The sequence below is a fragment of the Arvicola amphibius genome, chromosome 12, assembly GCF_903992535.2.
Source record: "Arvicola amphibius chromosome 12, mArvAmp1.2, whole genome shotgun sequence".
NCBI classification, from domain to species: Eukaryota; Metazoa; Chordata; class Mammalia; order Rodentia; family Cricetidae; genus Arvicola; species Arvicola amphibius.
This window is the reverse complement of record NC_052058.2, coordinates 12,873,541-12,895,246: the sequence shown is the minus strand read 5'-3', so window position 1 is coordinate 12,895,246 and position 21,706 is coordinate 12,873,541. Positions and strand designations below refer to the sequence as shown.

The following is a 21,706-nucleotide window of genomic DNA, read 5'->3' as shown; positions in this document are numbered from 1 at the left end:
AAGACTGTGATGAGGGCTTTGCAAAGGGGACACTTACGCCTGGCTAGAACTCTTCTCAAGATGGTCTGCAGCTCAAAGGCGGAGATCTCAGCATCCTGCAGACATAGGACAGACCATCATCATGGGCTCCCTGTGGGAGCTGGGTGAACCGCAGTGACGTCTTGGATGGATCTTGTTTCATTGCTAATGCCCCAAGAGATGTTGGTTCGGCCCTCCCCAGCCTACTCTGAGTAGTGCCCTGGCTTGTGTTCAACCTACTGTTATGAGGTAGGGCACATACGATGTCGAGCGAGTCACCCTTTCTGTATGGCAGGGACCACGTTCATGGCGTTCCTCAGTCTAATTCTCTCACCCCATCCTTCCTACCTGGCAGGCCTTCTCCACCCTCTACAGCTCAGACCCTGGGTTTCCTGAAACTGCTGAAGCTCAGTCATCTCCAAGATGGCTCAGCCCTTCTCTGGGGTCATTTGCCAGGTCTCCTCTGTTCACTTCGGTGTATTTGTATAATTTGTGTAACCTAGACAAGGCCCAGGGTATATATGTGTTATTCAATTAGTGGAGACAGTAAATTTCTCTGAGGCCCCTTCCCTTGAGAAACAAGCGGTAGGGGAGTTAGCTGGTGCTGCAGAGAGAACAGCATCCGTCTGAGTCCTTTGATGAGCCTGTGGCTATGCAACAGACCAGCCTCATGGTAACACTGGAGACAGCTAACAATGTGGAAGGACACTTTGCCTATGGAGTGCCTATGGAGGGCAGGCTGGCTTTGTAGTTGAACTGTAGGCCTGGGGGACTATTTTAAGTAAAAGAAAAATAATGCTTATATTCTGGAGGAATGGAACCCTTCCATCTCAGGTATATGTATGGGGGTCAAGACAGGGAGTCATGTTTCAAGTCTCAGTTGGCATGGCACAGAGGAAATAAAACAACCTCAAAGAGAGCCAAGAATCTTAAGGAAGAGCAGAGCCAGGGCTGGCCTGAACAGAGGAGTCCCTCAGAGCCCTCAGAGGAACTTGAGAGGATGTGAGCAAGGGTCGCGCTAAGGGTCTGAGCGATGACCAAAATTCTTCTGCTTTTGCTTGGTTTGTTTTCCTCCCCCTTAAAGGGAAGTCTCCTCTGGGAACGTCACTTTTCCTCTCTGTCAGCAGAATTTTGCCGACGCCTACCTCCCCCGCCAGCTGAGCAAATAGCCTTCGGAACCCATCGTCAATATCCTCCTCATTGGCGTCAATCTAGAAGGTGAGAAGCAGAAACAGGAGACCGGTTAAAGTGAAGATTGACAGGAAGGTGCCCCTTCCCTTCCATGGCAGCCCCTCTCCCACTCCCAGAGTCTTCCACTCCCTCGGGCCAGAATTCTAAGGACGCTGGGCTTACAACGAATGACAGTGGGAAGAACTGGATATTTTGTTTTGTTTGAGACAAGGTCTCATATAAACTCCTTATGTAGTTGAGGGTGGCCTTGAACTCCTGACCCTTGTCTCACCTATGGAGGGCTGGGGTGATTAGGAATGTGTCACCACACTTGTCTTTTAAGTAGTCTGGGTGGCCTTGAACCCAGTGCAAAGCCGAGGATGCTTTGAGCTCCTCATTCTCTGGTCTCTACCTCTTCAGGGCTGAGGCTACAGGAGCGCACCAGTGTGCTTAGCTAAGGTTTTTTTTTTTTGTTGTTGTTGTTTTGTTTTGTTTCTTTTAGCTAAAGCCCATGACCGGGAGTGGAAGCCACATGAGAAGGGAGGTTATGCTTTAACTTCTTGTAATCCCAAGTGTCTTTAATATTTAACTAAAATGACCTTGTATGGTCTATCCAAGTGGAATGCTGTGGAGCAGTTAGGTCAGTGACAAACGGTTTGGTGTCGCACTAGGTACATACGACAAGCACCAGACTTCGGCAACCATGATCCAAAGAGCCACCTCAGGGTCTCAGAGAGGGGGGGGGGGGGAAGCCCTTCCTTTCCCTAGCCTGTGGTACTTCTTGCATTTGCTAAGATTGAGCCTTGGGTGAAATTCCTGATTTACATCCCTAAAAGCCCCTCAGGATTTACCACTGAACCATTCTTAGAACCCCTAGAAACCTGAGACATCTTGTTATCCTTGAGTCCATTTTATAGATGATAAAAATGAGGCTGAGCAAGGAGAGTCACCAGAACCCAGCCTGCTCAATGTAGCGCTGGTGCTCTGTCCTTCCCCGCCACCCTCACACCCCTGCATGCAGGTAAACTGGGCTTTCATGAACAAGAGACTGACTATCTCTAGCCTCACTTTCGAGCCCTGTTCCCTCAGTCAAGGACCCAGGCCTTTGCCATGGTTTTGCTCTCCTGCATTCTGTGTCCGTCAGAACGAGTAGAACTAGGGAGGTGAGAAGGACATACCTCTTCAATGTTGGCCTCGATTTCATCATCCACAACTCTGGAAACAGAAAGGAAATTTACCATTAGAAGGTTGGGGAGGGTGAACGGGAAATATTGCAGAAGTCACCCTAAAAACTGGGACAGCAGTGTTTAAATTCAGCATGCTGTGGGAGAGGAGGTCTCTGCTCTCTGAGTTTCTGCCATAGCACAGCCCCTTGGCAGCAGAAGCTGAGGCAGAGATTCTCTGTTGGTTTTGGGGTCCTTATCGAACAGCACATGGGGCAAGGGCTCCATGGACTCACTTTGTGGACTCACTTCTGGCTGGACTTTTCTTGGCAACTCTTTTGTTCAAGCACCCTGCCACTGAGCCACAACCCCAGTCTCAAAGAACAACGTTGAAGTTTCACGTGAAACACTCTTTGCCACGGGAGGACTTTCATCGTGAGACCTGCCCGTAGGAACCTCTAACTCTTTGTCTGATGCTGGGCTGGAGTAAGCCATAGGGAATCTGCTGAGAAAGTTAGCTGACTCTCACACAGTCTCTTTCATAGGCTGGATCCTTCCGTGAGGGTACGTAAGTCCAGGAGGGGCTTCCTGTGTACCTGCAATCTTAAACTCAGTGTCCCATCCACAGACTTGTGGCTTCACCGAGGGGGAAGGGACTTCTCAGTGCTGCTAACTGGGCTAGAAGGTTGGCTATTCTGGGTCAGGGCAACAGTTTTGAAGGGCAGAGAGCTCACGCTGGAGTAAGGAGAGAGGGCTGACAGTTGCCTGGGGGAGGCTTGTGGTTAGCAGGACAGGAGAGGGTTGGACCAAGAGCAGCGATGTCGCAATGCTATTCGGGCTTGTCCCCTTCTCATCAGGGGAGACCAAGCTGGACACGCTGAGATCCTCCCACCACACCATGTGATGATCCAATGGGTCCCTTCCCTGCAGCAAGCTTCAAAAAACCAGAGAGCCTGTCCTGGCTAGGGGCCACAGCCATACTCTAGAGACATTCTCTGGTTCACAGCTGTTGGGTGCTGGAACGCCTTCTCTGTGGTGGCTTATTTGAAGCAAAGGTGTCCTGGTCTTTCTCCCACAGCTCTTCCCTGTCTCAGGAGGTGATGGCTGGGGTCTAGCCTGTACCCACCTCATCAGACACAACCTATGGGGCTTTTGGGTCTTTGGCATAGGGTGTCCCGACCATGGTCCTCCAGAACAGCCTTGTTCCTGTCCTTCCCATCTTGTCCCTGGTCCCTCCATCAGTGCTGGGGTCCCCATAGCCTTTCAGCAATCTTCCTTTCGCTTATACAGTCCAGAGCTGGTTCTGTCTGCTGGCTAAATGATTGACATAAGGACAGATGTGGCAGAAGCTACTGTGAGTCGAGGCCACAGGGGCGATGGCAGGAACTTGTGATGTCGGCCTAAAGCCTCCACCAGAGACTTCCTGATTACACAGGGAAAGTTCTGGATGCATGGACCATCCACACTGTCACTTACACATGGCCTGGGAGAGCAAGGGTTCTGCAGAGTGTAGGCTAATAGAGGGTGTACACAGGTTATTAAAACGATATTAACTATTGGTGATTCATAGATGAACTGTGAGCCTGGGCTACAAACTACTCCCTCAGCTGAAAAAAATCACATCCTGCATGGTTTTTTTCCCCTTTGCTTCCTCGAGTAGAACCCTTAGAGTAGTCCAGTTTACCTATTCTTGCACTGACCTCATCTGAGCTCCTGTCTCCTCCCGCCTTACATTGCTCTCTCTGTCCAGCCATCTCCCTTCCTGTCTCCACCTCCCTAGTGCTGGGGTGAAAGGCTTGGGCCTCCAAAGAACTGGGGTTAAAGGTGTGAGCCACCACTGCTTGGCTTCTAGTGGCTTAGCTCTGCACTCCAATCTCCAGGCAAGCTTTATTTGTTAGAACACAAACAAAATATCCCTACATAAGCCAGTATTACAGAAAAAGAAAAGAGAAGGACAGACCAGGAATAAAGGAGAGGTGGCAGAACCTACTGGTAGTCGGCCTTCTTCTCTGAGAAGACGCGGATGCAGAAATCTCCGTCCTTGTGGGGCTCGAAGGTGGAGGGGACGACCACGTACTCCCCCGGGGGCAGCTTGAAGCGGTTGAGTACCTCCCGGAGGTTGATGAAGGTATCCGACCGCTCCCGGGCTCGGGTTGTGAGGAAAAAGTTTTTGCCAAGGTGGATGTTCGTCTGCCCTGTTAGCTGATGTTAAACAGAGAAACAAGACAAAGGGATAATGGGGACAACGGATCATTTTAGATGAGAAGCAACATTTCCACTCCAAACAACACATGACAGGTAAGGAGCTTGGGTGTGACCAGGTGTGACCAAGCCTGACAGGAGCTCGCTTCTCCCATCCACCTTGCTCTAGGAGACTCTCAGGGTACCAGAGGTCCCTCCCTCACAAAGGACCCTGGTCAGTTCTATGTTGTATTTCACACACTGATAAAATGAAAGACAAGGCTTGGGGACAGAGAAAGGGGCCCAGCTGTTAAACCAGATACTACTTAAGGCTGGGCCCACAACTCATTAGTTAGTGCTCAGTACAGCTCAGCTGTCTATTGGTAAAACTAGGATGCCCATGGGTGAGTCAGGACGCCTGGTATGGCCACTTAATACCTGGCCTTCTGAGTCACCAGGCTGTTAAACATCTTATACCTATTAACTGTGACCTTCTGTAAGTCAGTTCATGCCTACAGTGCCTAGGGAGGCGATGGCCCACCATTTATACTGGCAAAGAAACGAAAGCTCAGACAGATATGTCCTGTGTCCAGGGTCACCTAGCCTGAGAGTTGGGTCCAGGAGAGTATGCAGTTTGTCCTCCCCCTCCCTGCTTGTTCTCAGAGCCACAGAGGCCTTGGTGACACGCTTCCTGCAGTCTAAGGGCAGCGGGCTGCCACCACAGCCAAACTCTACATGGCTTCTCTAGGGCCACGGGGAAGCAGAAAGCACCGATGAACTCTCTACATACTTTGTCCTGAGCTTAGTCCAGTGGGATCCAGAATTGGAGCCATCCCTGTGGGGCTCCGAGGGGACAAAGGCTCATCCCTCAGCCACCAGCCCCCCCCCCCCCCCAAGCTCCTGCTACTTCCTGAGTTCAGGCAGGCTAAGCCTCAATCATGTTGGCAGCTGGAAACCTGGGGTTGAGGGTTGACAGGTGCCAGACGTACCTCCTCTGGAACCTGCAAAGTAAAGAAGACTCGGTTCAGACGTGGGGAGCATGAACACACCAGCTCCCTGACTGACTCTCTTCTGTGGCTTTTCTCTGTAGCGCTCCAGCGCTATTAACTAGGTCAACACAGACATTATTTTTCAAGCAACTCAAAGTGGTTTGGTCACATCGGAAGAAAAGCCCTCTTAGGATCTGCTGATACGCTAGATGGGCTCCTACCACCATTCCTGCCTGGAGACACGTAGTTTCAGGTCATCAGCCAATTGCGTAGAAGCCCACATGTACCTTTCACTCAGGGAAACTAGGGCAGGGTGCAGTGAGAGGAAGAAGCCACAGACAGGCCAGCCACATCTAGTCTGTATGTATTTCCTCCACTACATCACGTTCCCCCACTGGGCTTAGTTTTCTTAAATTTGAATGGGACTGGTAACTGCCAGAGTCCTGCCCGACTCTGAAAACCCACAACTAGATGCCCAAGCGCACGTGTGAGCGGACACATTTCACTTTGCATTTCTGAGCTGTTCCACCTAAGTCTGACATCCTCAGTTTCCGTCCCAGAGACTGAGAGTCCAGGGCCTATGAATACGTCACAACTGATGGGTTTTGTCCCACTCTGTTTCTCGGGTTGGTGGATGGGGCTCAGATCAGCAGCCAACCAATCAGAAGCAGCCACATTGGCAGGGCTGAGCACAGCAGTTAAGCCTTCTCTGGGTTCCCAGTGTGCTAGGAGTATGCTTGGAGTTGGTGGGCAGAAGCCCAGCTTCATAATGTTTGCCATTTTCCAAAACCATGTTAAGGTTACTCAGGTGACCTTGAGAAACATGGAACTGAGGGAGGGAATGATGGGGCGGCTTGCAGAACTAGGAGGAGTCCAGCAAATTGCCAGATTGTACCCACTAATCAAGGCCATGTTCTCTGAAGCAGATCCCTGACATGAAGTCAGGTCTACTGGCCTTAGCCCTCACTTAGAAGAGGAGAGACGGCCACAACAAGGCCTCCCTCTGGTACAGTCGAGCAGGCATGGCTTTCCTTTGGCTTGGAGGACAGCAAGGGGGTTTGTAGCCAGCAGACCCCGGGGGAGCACAATGACCCTTCTTTCTCCTGTCCTGGGCTCTGTCCCATCCAGGCCAAAGACTTGGCTGGGCTCTGACCATGAGGGCCTCCTGGCTCAGCCCTCACAATACTTGGTGTTCTCTAGAATACTCTGTCCTAGCTTAAGCCTTTTCTGTTCTTCGGAGTTCGCTGGGCTACCCAGAACTCCAACCAGGACTAAGGGATGTGAAAAGGGACATAGAGATCTTTTCCAAGCACGGAACTCCTAGGAGGGTAGCTATGGGGGCGCAGGGAAGGGCCAGGAGGTCCTTGGAGACACAAATAGCTGGGCAGACCTTGTGTCAGCAAAGTCTAGTTATGCTGGCATCTTTACTTGGGCTTGGCCAAGTTCCTGTCCTTTGTTTTATGCCAAGTCCTGAGTTTGGGGTCTGTGTGCTTGGGGCTGGGAGGAGGGAAGGGAAGGCAGAGTGCAGCGCCACCCTCTGCCCATACCTCATAGATGCCAAAGCCGATGGTATGCATGTCCTCGCCCATCTTCCTCTGCCGCCGCCGGTGCTTCTGGATGAGGCCCACCAGGAAGGTGCAGCCTCTCTCCCCATCCTCATCATCTTCATCTTCTTCCTCCAGCTTGATGAGGTATTGAGGGTTCATCCAAAAGGTATCTATGGATCAGGGGCAGAGGAGCACAGCCTTGAATAAATAAATGCTTGGGAGCTGGGAACTGGGCTGGGCCCTGGCCATGGGGTTGAGGGAGTGGGACAAGGATGAGAAAAGGGGAGATGGCGGGTGATGGGGAAGCCGAGCAGAGGCCAACCGCAGCCCCTGGCTGGAGTAGCTACTGAACTGTCCCTTGGACACTGCATGCTGGGACTGGAGGGACTGGCTGGTCACAGTCTCCTTGCTCTGTAGTTCTGGTAGCTTTGGCTGTCCTGGAACTTGTTCTGTAGACCAGGCTGGCCTCAAACTCAGAGATCTGTCTGCCTCCGCCTCTCAAGTGCTGGGAATAAAAATGTGTGCCACCACTGCCTGGTTGTTTACATCTTCTAAATGAACTTGACCCTCAAGAAGGTGGGAGACTGCAATGAGAGGCTGGTGTGCCCCATGGATGTGGTGTGTGAGGTCCTAGGGTAGCTAGCTATGAACTGGGCCTTAGCACTGCCTCTGTAAGGCAGACGACAGCCATAAGCACAGAGGATCTGGGGCCTAAAGAGTTTGTCAGGGCAAAGGCGTGAAGGAAGTAGTATGGCTGAGAATTCAGAAGAAGATGCTGAGACCAAGGCTGGTGGTGAAGGAGGAGAGCGAGCGGCAGCCAAGTCCCCCAGGTGTCCAGGCTGATGTGGGTGGGATGCCGTGGCTGCAGCCTCACATGGCCGTGGCCCTTACTTGGGTAGTTCCTGCAGCCCCCTGCAGTGGAGCCTCGCCTCCAGTTCCCATCCATCTTGGTGAGTTTCCACTTCTTGTAGGAGTCACAGGTGAGGGTATCAGGGGTCAGGTTGCAGATCTCCAGGCGAGAATAGTGCCTCAGGAAGTCACTGAAGGACATCCTGGCAAAGCAGAGACAGGATGTCCTGAGTTATAGAAGACATGGGGCCGGCTTTGGTCTTCTACCTGGTCAGACTAGGAGCTGCATGGGACCCAGTGGCGGGCATTAGAGCCACAGACTCAGAGGGTCCCAGATCTAGTCCTGTAACTGCCACGGTCCAAGTGAATGACTTTCAGCAAACTGATGAACTCTCTTTGCATCCCAGAGCTCTCAGATGTGAAGTGAAAGCCACACATAAATACCAGCTGAGACATCATATGGGCTCTCAGGGTAAACAGTAAACACAGTTCTCTAGGGCAGTGCACACACTGAGGTCCTCTGTTTGCCAAGGACCTGATTTCTTTCTCTTTAAGACTTCTTTTATTTCTATTATGCGTGTGTGCTTACATGACTTTGTGTGCACCACATATGGGCAGGAGCCTGAGGCGGCCAGATCCCCTGGAACTGGAGTTACATACAACTGTGAGCCACCATGTGGGGCTGGGAACTGAACTCAAGTCTGCATGAGCAGAGAGTGCTCTTAACCACTGAGTCATCCCTTTACCCTGGAGTTAGCTTCTTAATGAGCAGGGATATCTCTTTGGGGACTAGTGGGAAGAAAGGTCTCATCTTTGCTGTCTGTCTCTTGGGGTCTGACCATTACTGAAGGAATTTCTCTCGGCCCTTGTGACATTGCTCAGGGTGTCAAACCTACTGTGGAGACGGACAGTTTGAAGAGATTTAAAAGTTGTTCAGGATTGTATGGAGAATTTTTTCTCTGTTTTGGAAACAAGTTCTTGCTAGATTGCCTAGGCTAAGCAGCTTGGTTTCCAGTTTGAGAGCCCTCTGTCTCAATGCCTAGAACGCTAGGATTACGGAAGTGCAACACCCTGCCTGGCACTTAGGAATGGCAAAGCCAGGATGCCATATCACATGCCCTCGGTGTGCTGAAAGCATTTCTGCCGGATGCTCTGGTTAGCAACTTTCCTGTGAGGAATACTGGGGCAGGGCTCTTGCCCTGGAGCCTCCACTGTCTTACCAGAATTCTCCGTCTTCTTGTCGTTCTGTTAGCCTGGCCCTCACTTCTGGGTCTACAGTGTTCCAGCTGGGGCAACTGGAAAGTAAAGCAACAGGAGAGGTCTTAGGAACGGGTGTGCGATAACGATCATTTCTCTTCACGGTCCCCAAAAGCCGAGGCACGGAGCACACCCACTCTTCCTACTGAGGGCCTAGGCCGCCGGAAGGAGGGAGTCATCCCTCCTGGACCCAGGCCCCACTGAGAAACACAAAGCACAGCCTAAGGAGCACAGAACCTTGTATGGGGAGCAAGGGGAAAGGCCATGCTCTCCTGGAAGATGACAGATAGGAGAGCAGAAAATGAGCAAGGCCCAAGATCCAGGGACGAGGGAGCATCACCTACTCCAGGCGAGATGCTCCTGGCAGCTCTCTTAGGGGCAACTGGGAATCCACCAAGGACCCCCAGAGCCAACCTGGAAGAAAGCCTGCCAATATGTGTTCCTCTGCTGAGGCCAAGGCTGCCTAGAACAAGTCAGAGAAAGGGTGGAGGAAGGGGAGGTGTGCAGTAGAAAAAGAATGTGTGTGTGTGTGTGTGTGTGTTTGTGTGTATGTGTGGTGCGGGGCAGAGGAGAGGCTCAATGGAGCATTTACCCCCAAGGGTTGAAACCTAACAGCTACCAGCAAGCCCTGGAGGTCAACAGAACATCTCTACTCTTGGCATAAAGTTCATGTCCTTGAGACAGAAGTGTTATTAACACGAGGGATGCCTTTTAACTGTTTTTTCTCTTTTACATTTATTTACTTGTTGTGTGCACAAGTTTCTGTGTGTGTCCATGTGTGTGTGTGTGTGTGTGCTCACATATGCCAGCTGGGTGGTGGTACGCTCATGCCACAGAGCTTCTGTGGAGGTCGGAGAAGAACTTGTGGTACTTGGTTCTCTCATTCCTCCGGAGGCGTGGGTCGCCGGGATCAAACTCATGTCACCAGGCTTGGTGCCAAGCACCTTTACCCGCTAAGCCATCCCACCAGCCTATGGGTGCCTCTTCCCCAGAGGGTCCAGTAGCAGAGAGTCTGAGCTGGAAAAAGGCATGCAGGAGAAAAGGATGTGCCCCGCTGGAGGCCCGAGCCTGGACAGAGCACCTTAGTGCAGGGAGTGGTGTGCTGTTTACAAAACCCTTTAAAAGGCCACAGCCTGGGATCCACTTGGTGTGAGTGGTGAGTGACCTCAGAACCTCACTTCTTGGTACCACACACAGTGCCTCCTCTCTGGGTTTCAACAGGTCCTAGTAGTCCTAGTAGAATGCATGTACCCTGGCTCACCCTGGCTCATCTTGCCTCCCCACCACTCCGCACCCTGGCTGACCCTGCACCCTGGCCCACTCCCCACCCTGGCTCCCCCCAGGCCACCCCCCACCCTTAAAGCCCCCTCTCCACACCCTGGCCCACCCTGCACCCTGGCCCTCCCCCCACCATAACTCCCCCACACCCTGGCCCACTCTGCAACCTGGCTCCCCACCATGCACCCTGGCCCATCCTGCCCCCTGGCCCCCCGCCCCCTCCGCACTCTGGCCCACCTGGCACCCTAACCCTCCAACCCTTTCCCCCCTGCACCCTGGCCCACCCTGCACACTGACACCCCCCTCACCCTGGCCCACCCTGCACCCTGACACCCCCCTCACCCTGGCCTGCCCCGCACCCTGACACCCCCCCGCACCCCGGCCTGCCCCGCACCCTGACACACCCCCGCACCCCGGCCCACCCCGCACCCTGAAACACCCACCCCGCACCCTGGGCCCCGCACCCTGATACCCCCCTCTGCACCCTGGCCCACCCCGCACCCTGATACCCCCCGCACCCCGGCCCACCCCGCACCCTGATACCCCCCCGCACCCCGGCCCACCCCGCACCCTGATACCCCCCCCCCGCACCCCGGCCCACCCCGCACCCTGATACCCCCCGCACCCCGGCCCACCCTGCACCCTGATACCCCCCGCACCCCGGCCCACCCCGCACCCTGATACCCCCACCCCGCCCCCCGGCCCCCCCCCCCCCGCACCCTTCTCACTTGTCATTCCACTTTCCGGTCCACTCTACTTGTCCCCAGGGATTCCGGATTCGGATCAATTTCTGTAGGCTTCCTGAGCTTTCAACCTGATGGATTGGATTCAGTTGAAGGAAAAGAAGCAGAAGAGGCTGAGGGCCATGAAGGCTTGCACCCACACCCCCTCCAGCATGAGCCAAGTGGATGGAGGAGGCTCACAGAAGCAGGAAGAGGCTTGACCCTCAGACCCTCTCTGCTGCCCAAGTCTGAAAAGCTAAAATTAAACCCCGGGCACCCGGGAGGCCTCACCCCAAATTCCAGGGAAGCTAGAACTACATGGTGAGACTCTATCTCAATACAACACCACCTCTCCAAAGCAAAAGTAAATAAATAAACCAAAGAAAATGAGAATTAAGGCCCCCAGGATCTGGCTTTTAGAAGGCTGGACCCTTTAGTCTTTGTCAGCAACCTGAGGCACAAACAGCCTGGCCTGCCCTGGTGCCTGTGTTTGGGGTGTTATGGCTAAACCTCAATTAGCTAACTGAAATAGAATGCACTTTGGGCTCTCAGAGAGGCTTTTCACTTGCTTAAAGGTGTTGGATGAAAGGAAGCTGCAGTTTGGGAATTTCTTATTTTTTATTTATTTATTTTTTTAGACAAGAAACCATTGGGTTACCCAGGCTGGCCCTGAACACATGGACCCAAGCGACCCTCGTCCGCACTGAAGTTACTGGGACTACAGGCCCAGGCCACCATACCTACAGCTTACTTGTAAATGGCTCTGGAAAAACAGCCATGCATATGGAGAGAGCATGTGTGGCAAAACTTAGCAATGTTGAAATATGCATAAAAATAAATCTCTTTAAAAAGTCCTAGCATACGGGAGACAGAGGCTAGGATTACAGGTTTGAGGCGCCATGCCCACTAACAGTATCTTGAAGAGTATAAAATACCATATAGATGCAAAGCGTTGTGTTGGGGTTTTGTTTGAAAAGCTGGTTCAGAGATTAAGTCGGACCTCTCTCGGAATATTAGAACGCCTGCAGCAGCAGCTGTGGCCAGCAGGGGGCAGCACGCGCCGCGCTGATGCGGGCCTGGAGGCCCCACCCTGGACAGCCAAGTACTGGGGTGCGGGGGTAGGGGAAGAACTCGATCCTCCCAGAGGGCCAGTACCTCCTCAGCTCCGGTGACGGAGTACGCATGTCCTTTCACCAACTTCTGGTACGTGACGGCCTCCGAATCCGCAGCACTGGTGATCTGCAAACACAGTCAGCAGCTGCTCCAACTCTAATACGAAAACGACCCAAAGAAACGCACAGGCCACGGGGTCCAGCCTGGGGAACTCTGCGCATTCATCCTGCCGCCTGGAGGAGCCCCGTGGCATTTTCAGTTGCTGATCGCCAAGGAGCAAGTTGGAGTACCTGTTTCCCGCCCACCCCACCTCCCAGCCATCTTCTGGATGGGGAGGGCGTGAAGGAGCTCACCTTAGAGACAAGGGCCCGTGGGGACCCTAATGATGACACCCAACGGGCGTCTGTGGCCAAGGTGCTCCGGACTCCCATCCCAACCCCTACCACGCCCAACTCAGTTGCACAAGATGGCAGTTTTTATCTCCAGTTCTCTTCAGAGTCAGTGTATTGGATTGCAAATTCCTCAAAACCACCCCGTTTTTTGGGCACAGACTTGGGAAACTCCTGGGGCCCGGACCATGCCCACTTCCCATATCCCTGTTGTTGAGGTTTGCCTGCAAAGCTATTTTGGGGAATTACTCTCTGAAGTCTTCTCCAGGACCCATGGGCACTGGGACAGAGTGAGAAGCTGCTGGGTGCTCAGGCAGCCCTACAGGTGGGGGGCGAAGGTCTGGAGACCAGCAGAAGGGGGCTGGGGGACTTTCCTGGAACCTGGGTTCTGTGAGTGGGGTCATTCAGAGCAGTCAGAATGGAAAATGGGCTGGGGATGGAAGGGCTGGAGACACCATTTTTATGCCAAAGGCACCCCCAGATGGCCTGGCTGTTGCCTAGCAACCCCTGGCTTCAAGTGATGGGCAGCATGGTGAACAAGGGATGCACCAATGTTCTTAATGAGCTCTCGGGCGCTCTCAGGGCTTCCCCTGAGCTAGGGCAGACCAGGGTGATTCCAGAGGGTGGTGTGGACTTACGTCGATAGAGCAGCCAAGCAGGGAGCCTTTCTGCAGAGCCTTCTGAATGATCTTGAACAAGTTGGGAGGAGGCTTCCTCAACTCATACCACTCAGCAATGCCTCCTGTGAAGTCTTCAAAGCCCTCCGTGGTGGCGCCACCTGAGAGGGCTTCATAGCACCCATTGATCCTGAAGGAGGGGAACGCATGCTGACACTCACAGCCCTTCATGCTGCTGACCCTGTGTGGTCATCCCCGAAGGGGCCAACCCACTCCAACTCAGGTCCCCCCTCACGGGAGCTCATGGGGTTCTCCGCTTTCAGTCTCCTTAACTTTATCTCTAACTTGGGGTACCCAGGAAGGCAAGGCGCTATCTCCCTAATCTAACGTTTCCTCCATGGCTGTGAGAGGTTTTTAGAATTGTACAGTCCTGGTGCTGGAAGGACTTAGCGATGATCTGGGCCAGCCTTTGGCGTGGACTCTCCCACTGACACAAAGGGGAGATTGGCTGGTTGACTGTTGGACAGTTAGGTGCTTAAAAAGACACTTCAGCCAGGAAGCCAGCTTCCTGGGAAGCATACAGCGGGTTCCTGTGCTCACTCCTATGACTTCTCCATCAGTCATCCTGGCTGAGGACTTGAAGCCTCCCTCCTTTTTTAATATTTATTTATTTATTATGTATACAATATTCTGTATGTGTGTATGCCTGCAGGCCAGAAGAGGGCACCAGACCCCATTACAGATGGTTGTGAGCCACCATGTGGTTGCTGGGAATTGAACTCAGGACCTTTGGAAGAGCAGGCAATGCTCTTAACCGCTGAGCCATCTCTCCATCCCCCTGCCTCCCTCCCTTTTAGCCTAGGTCTGTGGGGGCTCTAACCCCAGCAGCTGCTAAAATGGACTCACCTCAATGCAGGGGCCACTAGCACCAAGCAGCTGAGTCACCTCTACAGAGGGGCTCACACTCTGGGCAGCCCCAGCACAACTCTGGGCAAGCTGGGTGAGACGCAGCCAGGATTGGAACTGGCTTACCAGCCAATCTTACCAGCCACGTGATTTGTTTTGGGTGAGTTTCCACGATTTCCCTATCTCTGTAATGGGTAGATTTTTTGTATTTATTTTCCCCACTGGTAAAGCTTTTGCTCTTTTCAGTTGATAAAATGCAATGGGGCCCACCAAAGAAGCCGGGTTCCTTCTCAAGCCCAGAGCAGTCAGCCCCAGAATGTTCCAGTTTACTTAATTAAAAACAGCAATGACTGCCATTTAATAGTACGTCATGTGACCAGGCACCGTGCCCACATTACCTCCTTGAATTAAGAGCCTAGTTTGGGCCAAAGTCATCCTTTTATAGAACAGAACTTCTACTGAAAACAGTCCCCGAATAGCTCCTGCTGTTTTGAAGTCCAGAGCAGTCGGGGCAGGGTGGGGTGTTGGGAAGGGTGTGGTCACTTACTTGGCATAGGCCTTCTCCAGCAGGGCACTCCAGAACTCGCTCCCCTCAGCGGAGTGCACAAAGAGGAGCTCCCCGTCCTTAGTGGGCAGCCTGTCGTCTACCACCACCTCTACCCATTCGCCATATTGCCAGAACTGCAGAGCAAGGAGGACAAGGGAGGGTGGCGCTGGGACTCTGAGCCTCAGCCTCACCAGGCTCCCTCCCGCCCAGCCCCTTGTAGGTTCCCAAGATGCTCTTCAGTCTCCTATGCTAGGCACGCCCCTCGCCAAGCAAGAGAGGACGGTGGAGCTTGTCTGTGTCTCCAAACCCACCGTACTCCTTTCTAAAATATCACTTCTCATTTGCCATCATAAAAAGAGGAAGTTTTTAAATCTCTATCTCAAGCCTCAAATAATAAACTTTTTTTAAACTTGTGGATTACTTCCTGAACACATTACTTCCTGTACACTGAGATCTACCTCCATGGATCATGCCTGCTCGCCACTTTCAGGTTGGGAAAATCTTGTCTCTCTTCCCCAGCATCCTCTGCAGAACAACACTGATCTCAGGAGTTTGCAAACCACCAGGGACTGAGAGACTGAGGAGCCAGCCACACCAGGAGACTCCTGAGCCCTCGAGCCTGGGTGAGCAGGTGCCTAAGTCAGTTCTTCAGTTACCTGGAAGTGGAAGATACCAGCATAGTTTTCCTGGAAGCTCTGGTCTAAGGGCACAACCCGAGCCAGTACTTCTTCATTCAAGGTGAGGGAGGCGATGGCAGCCAGCAGCCAGCAGTCCCCTAAGAACACAAAGTCAAGAGCTCTTGTCATATCTTAGTTCTTGGAAGATGCTAAGACGTTCCTATAGCTGGGGGTTTGACACCCAGCATTATCCTTGTGTAGATGGAGCAGTATTTCAGATAGTCCTCATCTGAGGGATAGGCCAGCTGGCTGGGTGGATATTTTAATGGCACTGCCAAGGGACAAATGCCACGTTGGGTGGATGGCAGGGTACAAGAAGTGAGGTTCATTCTCTGTGAAACTCGGAACTCTGGCATGGCTGAACTGTGTCCTTGGAGCCCAGCTCTGTGACTGACACAGGAGCTGCTATCATCATGGATGAATGAACTTGACTGGGCAACAGAGGCTTCCTTGAGAAGAGATTCTCCAGGGAAGTTCGAGCGAGAGGAAGAAAATGCAGCAGCAGATGGGAAGGGGCTGACATTGCAGGTCTCTTAGGAGAAGGATTCAGAGACAAGGAGGAGACGCGGGCTGGCAGCGTGACCACGGGAGTATCCAGCAATGTGGATGGAACAGCCGTGAGAAGTATGTGTGAGCTCCCTTCTGGGATGTGGACACAGAAGAGACTGGCCAGGGACAGGAGCAAGGAGATGAGGTTCTCTGAGCCTCAGGCCCATCCTTTGCAAAGGACAACGTATGTTTAAAGCAGGCAGACCTCATTGGTGCCCAATGTAGGAGCTTCATGTAGCAAGCTCCACAGTCATTCCCTGCAGTTACAAACAGCCTGGTCCAGCACCAGCACAGGACAGTTTGCAGACAGGGACACTGGTGGAAAGGGACACTGGTGGAACCGGGAAGAGGAAGAGGATGTTTACTGCAGTCTTAAGAAAGGAATATTTGCATAAAATTTTCCACCACAGAGAATAGTTTGCCCATTAGACATACTGGTGACATTTATGGGGTCCTGAATTCTGGTGGGCTGTTGAGCAAATCCTGATGGAACCTGAGCTAGACAATTCCGCTGATACGACGGCATTCAGCCTGGACATGCTGTGACAAACAGTGGCCGTGAGTGGAGAGTGAGCACACAGCCTTCCTAATTAGTCAGTACGTAATCAAAAGAAATCAAACCGTGTCGCTCCTGAAATGGGGTGGGTGGTGCGGTGCTGTGGATGTTGTAGTTTTCCGCTCACAGCCATGTGTTGCCCTCCTAGTGACACCAAGACCGTCCCTGGACTCTGTCTCCAAGGTTCAGTAGCTAATGGCTCTGTCCCCAATTCCAGAGGAGCACCGGAGCAAGGGAGCATCTGCTGACTTCAGTGGCAGGCTCAGCAACAAAGTGTAATGGCCCCCAACTGAGCTTGGGGTAGAAGGGGCGGGTGGCCTCCTCTGCATTGCCATCTCTAAAGATGGGTGTGGACTGAAGAGCTGACACTATCTTGCCACCGTGGAGGGACAGGTCGTCTGCCCGAAACTCCGCAATGCTAATGAAGACATCAGCGATGCCGGACAAGCCAGGTCCCCTAATCGAGCTGGACCTAGAACCAGACCTGGCTTGAAGTTTTTCAGTCCCATGAACTGATCATTCCCGTTTCCTCACTCGGCACACGGGGCTGCAAGTTCCCGCTGCTTCCTTCATTCTAGGGGCAAATAGGCAAGACCCATGACTTCCTCAGGCCTTCCTGTGTGTTGCCCACTGCCCCAGGAGAGTCAAATACCCTTCACAACAGCTCCAGGAGGGCCGTGCAACCGCTGTCTCCAAGTTAAAATTGAGAGTAAAAGGCTGGGAGAAGCGCTGTGCCCTGCCCACCGTCAAACAGCTACAGGCCCAAGTTTTAAAGACGTGACTTTATTGGCTGTTGGACTTTCGGAGGAACCCTCTGGGTCAGTGAAGCCATTATACAGCCCTAACTGGAGACTCTCTGACACGCAGAAGCTATGGAGTCCCTGAGAAATTTGGTAGTGATTATTTTTAGCTCTGGCTATAGGCGAAGCTGAGGATAGGTACAGACGGACATCTATTTGGGGGTTGCTTTCCCCTCATAATCCTAGTTGGCGCCGCGGATGGACCTGTGGATTCAGTGATCAAAAAGACCTCCAAATTTTCTGAGATCTGCCACTGACCCATTCAAGCCCCTTCCAACTCTCCACATTGAAAGATCAGTTCACCAGGCACCAGCTGCTCCTGGGGTGGTAGGACCCCCCTTTTCATCCTCCTCCCCCTCTTCTTTTGGCCTCTAGGAGCCAGGCAATACCTGTGATTCTAAATTTCCTTGAGTTTATTGAATTTTCTAGGAATCTGGCAAGCTGCTTAGATTTGAGTCTATCCATGATACCTGAAGGAAGAAAGCCTGGGGTGGTGTGTGTGTGTGTGTGTGTGTGTGTGAGAGAGAGAGAGAGAGAGAGAGAGAGAGAGAGAGAGAGACAGAGAGACAGAGAGACAGAGAGAGAGAGAGAGAGAGAGAGAGAGAGAGAGAGAGAGAGAGAGAGAGAGAGAGAGTGAAAAGGGACCCAACTATAAGGAGTGAGACCTGAGCCAGGAACTTCCACAGATCTGATGCAATGTTGTATCAAATCCTGAGCATCTGCCTAGGGCATCCCTGGTACTGTCTGAGCCCATCAGTGACCATCTTCCCTCCCTTTAGATTTCCTCAGTCCCACCAATCAATGCTTTTACACCAGCATGCACATAGAAACACAAGCATGTGTGCAGGGCCAGCCCATGGTTTTTATAATCTCAGTGTTCACCACAGATCAATGTGCTATTCAGGGAACAATGACTCTAAATGCAGGAGAGACTGGCTTTGGAAGGTGACACTGTATCTGTTTGTTTGTAGTTCATTTATCTGCATCAGAGTTCAGATGAGGTTCGCACACCTATCTCACGTTACAGCTAGCCAGCAATCCTGTGTGCTCTGGCCACATCCTGGAAATCAGCGGTCTTGCTTTATGGCTTCTGGTTCTCTTCCTTTATGTCCCAGAAACACATCTCCAGCTTTGCCAGGTAGGAATTAGCCTCTTCTCAACCTGCCTTTGGAGGGGACCGCTCTCCTCATCACTTGCTATCCAACTTCCTCGGAAAGGGTCATGATGCCAGAGGTTCCCTGGGCTGTAAAGCCCTGGCTCTAGATTAAACTACCTGCTTAGCTCACGTGTCCTGGAAGGGGCACAGTTCAAACACCTCCACCTCAAGTCTCTGTTCTTCCTTCCAGTAGGTGTTTAAAAACTAACAGGCAGCGCCAGGAGGTGATGGTGCACACCTTTAATTACAGCACTTGGCAGGCAGAGACAGTTAGATCACTGTGAGCTTGAGGCCAGTCTGGTCTACAGCGTGAGTTCCAGGACAGCAAGGACAGTGAAACCCTGTCTCACAAAAACCAAAGCACACAAAACTCAAACAAACAAACCAACAAACACCCCCCCCAAACCAAACAAAACCTAACAGGCATCTAACGCTTGTGCAATGCTTTAAAGCTGTAAAAGAATAGTCTAAATTTTTTAGGACCTTCTCATAGCCCTCATGAGATGTTTATCACTATTCTTATCACAAAGGTCAGGAGGTCCATAGAGTGGACATTTAGCAGGTCTCACGTACATATTCTCTGAGCCCAAACCCTGGGTTGTTTTTGGTTTGTTCTCTTGAGACAAGGTCTCACTGTGGAGCTCTGGCTGGCTTGGAACTTGATAACGTAGACCAGGTTGGTCTCAGACTCCCAGATCGCTGCCTGCCTCTTCCCCTCTAGTTCTGTAATTAAAGCTATGTGCTATCATGCCCAGCCAAACCTTGGGTTTTGCTTCAGAATAGCATGACAGTAATTCCTTTTTGATCAGGAGTACCCAGTTCCCACTAGGAACACTCAACTGCAATTCAAATTTAGCACTAAGGAAGAACACATAACAGGGCCCGTAAGCCCTGCACTTTAATAACTTAATACATCAGTTCATTGTCTTAGTCACTGTTCTCTTGGTGTGAAAAGACATCATGACCAGGGCAACTCTTACGAAAGAAAGCGTTTAACTGGGGGGCTTCCTTACAGTTTCAGAGAGGGAGCATGGCGGCATGCATGTCACTGAAGCAGTACCTGAGAGCTACATCCTGGTCTGTAGGCTCAGAGAGTGACACTGGGCCTGGCTTGGGCTTTTGAAACCTCAAAGTCCACCCCTAGTGACACACTTCCTCCAACAAGGCCACACCTCCTAGTCCTGCTAATTCCTTCAAATAGTGTCATTCGCTGGTGACTAAACATTCAAATACATGAGCCCATGCGGCCATTATTATGCAAGCCACCATATTTGTGAAATATTAAAATTCATCTCTTCAGTGCAAGGCAATTCACCAAGACAATATGAAAGGTTAGCACTACAGAACCAAGAAAATGACATTAAGATCACAACCAAGGCAAGAAACAAATGACGGACATTTTGGGTTTGTTATTTTGTTGAAACAAGGTCTCACTGTGTAGCATAGGCTGGCCAAGATCTCAAAAATCTTCCTGCTCCAGACTCCTCTGTGGTGGGATTACAGATGTGCCCCGCCACACCCAGCTCATCATATAAATCTTCATTTTTTTTTAAAACTCTAGGGTCCAGTGAGGGAGTCTTAGAAAGGCCAGGAGAAGAATACGTTGGTTTTTAATGAAGTAGAAACACTTAAAATCCCATCTCATATTTTATTCCTTCTTTCTCCCTTATCAGCAGAATATTTTTTAAATAAGTTGGGAAGCTTCAATACCCAATTTTTTAAAAAATATCAGTTCCTATACACTGTCTTGACATCAGTCTCTAGGCAATGACTGCACTGTTGACATGCTCAAGGCTTGCCAAGTGCCAGGCTTGTGCAAGAGTTTGTGCATATTTGCACAGTATCATGTCCTTTCGTGGTCACTAAACAGCACAGGGTAAATGTCCATATCCTATTTTATGTTTAGAACCGGGTTCAGTGGTGTCTGTGGCTTTACCCACTGGTCCCAGAGGGTAAACATCTGCCACCATTGTCTGCTCCTTCCAGCTGTTTCATACACACCCTTCATGCCCTGCTTTGCAAATAGGCTGCTGTCACTCCCAGGTTCAGCCAGTTCAAAGGGCAATGCCTGAGGACTTTAGTACTCCAGAGGTGACCTGAGGATGTCTGCAGAGCACCCACGCCACGAAGTCTCTCCTCGGGGCACCTGTCCTACAACTTCACCAACAGTGGTTCCTCCTTCAGTCCCACCCATTCTTGATTTCTCTCCACCAAGGTCAGAACCCACAGTCTGTAAAACATTTTAGGAAACACTCCCCTCTGGATAATATTGGTGTCTCCAGGCAGGTGCTCTAGTTGGAGCCGTTCCTGCGGTTCTTTCTCAGTGAAACTTGCTTGGGGCAGTTACAGGCTGGGTGGGTAATGAGCCAGCTGGCTAATTTGGGAGGAGTCTGATCACAGATTAACTAGAAGGCTACAAAAGAGATGTGACTAATCTGTTTTAGCTCCAGGAACACCCTAGAGGTCGCCTGTAGGGACCAGGTAGTCACATGGCTGGAGCTCGAGGAAAAAAAATTATATAGGTTTTACCTTCACCTGCGAGAGACTCAAGATTTGAGCACGGTGTTCCTCATGGGCATGACTTTGGCACTGCTCTCTAGTCATACAGGAAGAAACTTGTGGGAGGGAGGGTGAGATGCCCACTCAGGGCTTGGCCCCCTCTTGGGGGAAGGACTGTCTGTCTCTTCACATTGAACCTTGAATTACCCAAACTCCTCTGTCTTCCTTCCTCTCCTAGAAATCATTGCTGTTGTTACACAGGTACAAAGCTTGTTTATGTTTTACTTCCTGTGGACTATTTTGGGTTCCTAAATTACTCTCTTTATCTCAACACAGAAACACTTGTCTCTGGAGCCTGAGTGCCAGACCGCGGTGGGCAGAGATTGAGTCAATACCCTCTCTTTGCCTCCGCCCTCTTCTCTGCTCAGGAGCCCCCTGACCAGTAGACACAGGGGTTATGGCTGCTGGTGTGGTTTAGCCAGTGGGGGACTGGACACCAGAAGCCAGGGTGTGTTTACCCTGGTTCTTCTGATGGTGGCTCCTTCGTGGTGACATGGTACAGGGATTTAGAATTCTGACAATGGCCCTGAACCTGCAGGTTGGGACCCAGAGAAGAGCCATGGGGAGCTGTTGGTTTTTACTAACAACTCTACATGTTCAAGAGCCTACCTGTGGGGGCGGAGACAATCATCTACCCTGTTTTTAAAAAGAAGCCCATATTCT

At 51.6% G+C, this 21,706-nt stretch overlaps 1 protein-coding gene across 1 annotated transcript in view; it reads right to left on the bottom strand.

Annotated features, from left to right (window-relative positions):
- Capn2 (calpain 2) overlaps positions 1 to 21,706 on the bottom strand; it is a 52,472-nt gene that overhangs the window by 10,075 nt on the left and 20,691 nt on the right. The window contains exons 3-15 of the mRNA XM_038309499.2: positions 15,403 to 15,521; positions 14,747 to 14,880; positions 13,315 to 13,483; positions 12,330 to 12,413; positions 11,181 to 11,266; positions 9,138 to 9,212; positions 7,960 to 8,120; positions 7,069 to 7,238; positions 5,522 to 5,533; positions 4,342 to 4,553; positions 2,367 to 2,403; positions 1,164 to 1,229; positions 38 to 95 (exon numbers count right to left, since the gene is read on the bottom strand). Of these exons, the coding sequence (XP_038165427.1) occupies positions 38 to 95; positions 1,164 to 1,229; positions 2,367 to 2,403; positions 4,342 to 4,553; positions 5,522 to 5,533; positions 7,069 to 7,238; positions 7,960 to 8,120; positions 9,138 to 9,212; positions 11,181 to 11,266; positions 12,330 to 12,413; positions 13,315 to 13,483; positions 14,747 to 14,880; positions 15,403 to 15,521 (1,383 nt within the window). The remainder of the gene's footprint in view (positions 1 to 37; positions 96 to 1,163; positions 1,230 to 2,366; positions 2,404 to 4,341; positions 4,554 to 5,521; positions 5,534 to 7,068; positions 7,239 to 7,959; positions 8,121 to 9,137; positions 9,213 to 11,180; positions 11,267 to 12,329; positions 12,414 to 13,314; positions 13,484 to 14,746; positions 14,881 to 15,402; positions 15,522 to 21,706) is intronic.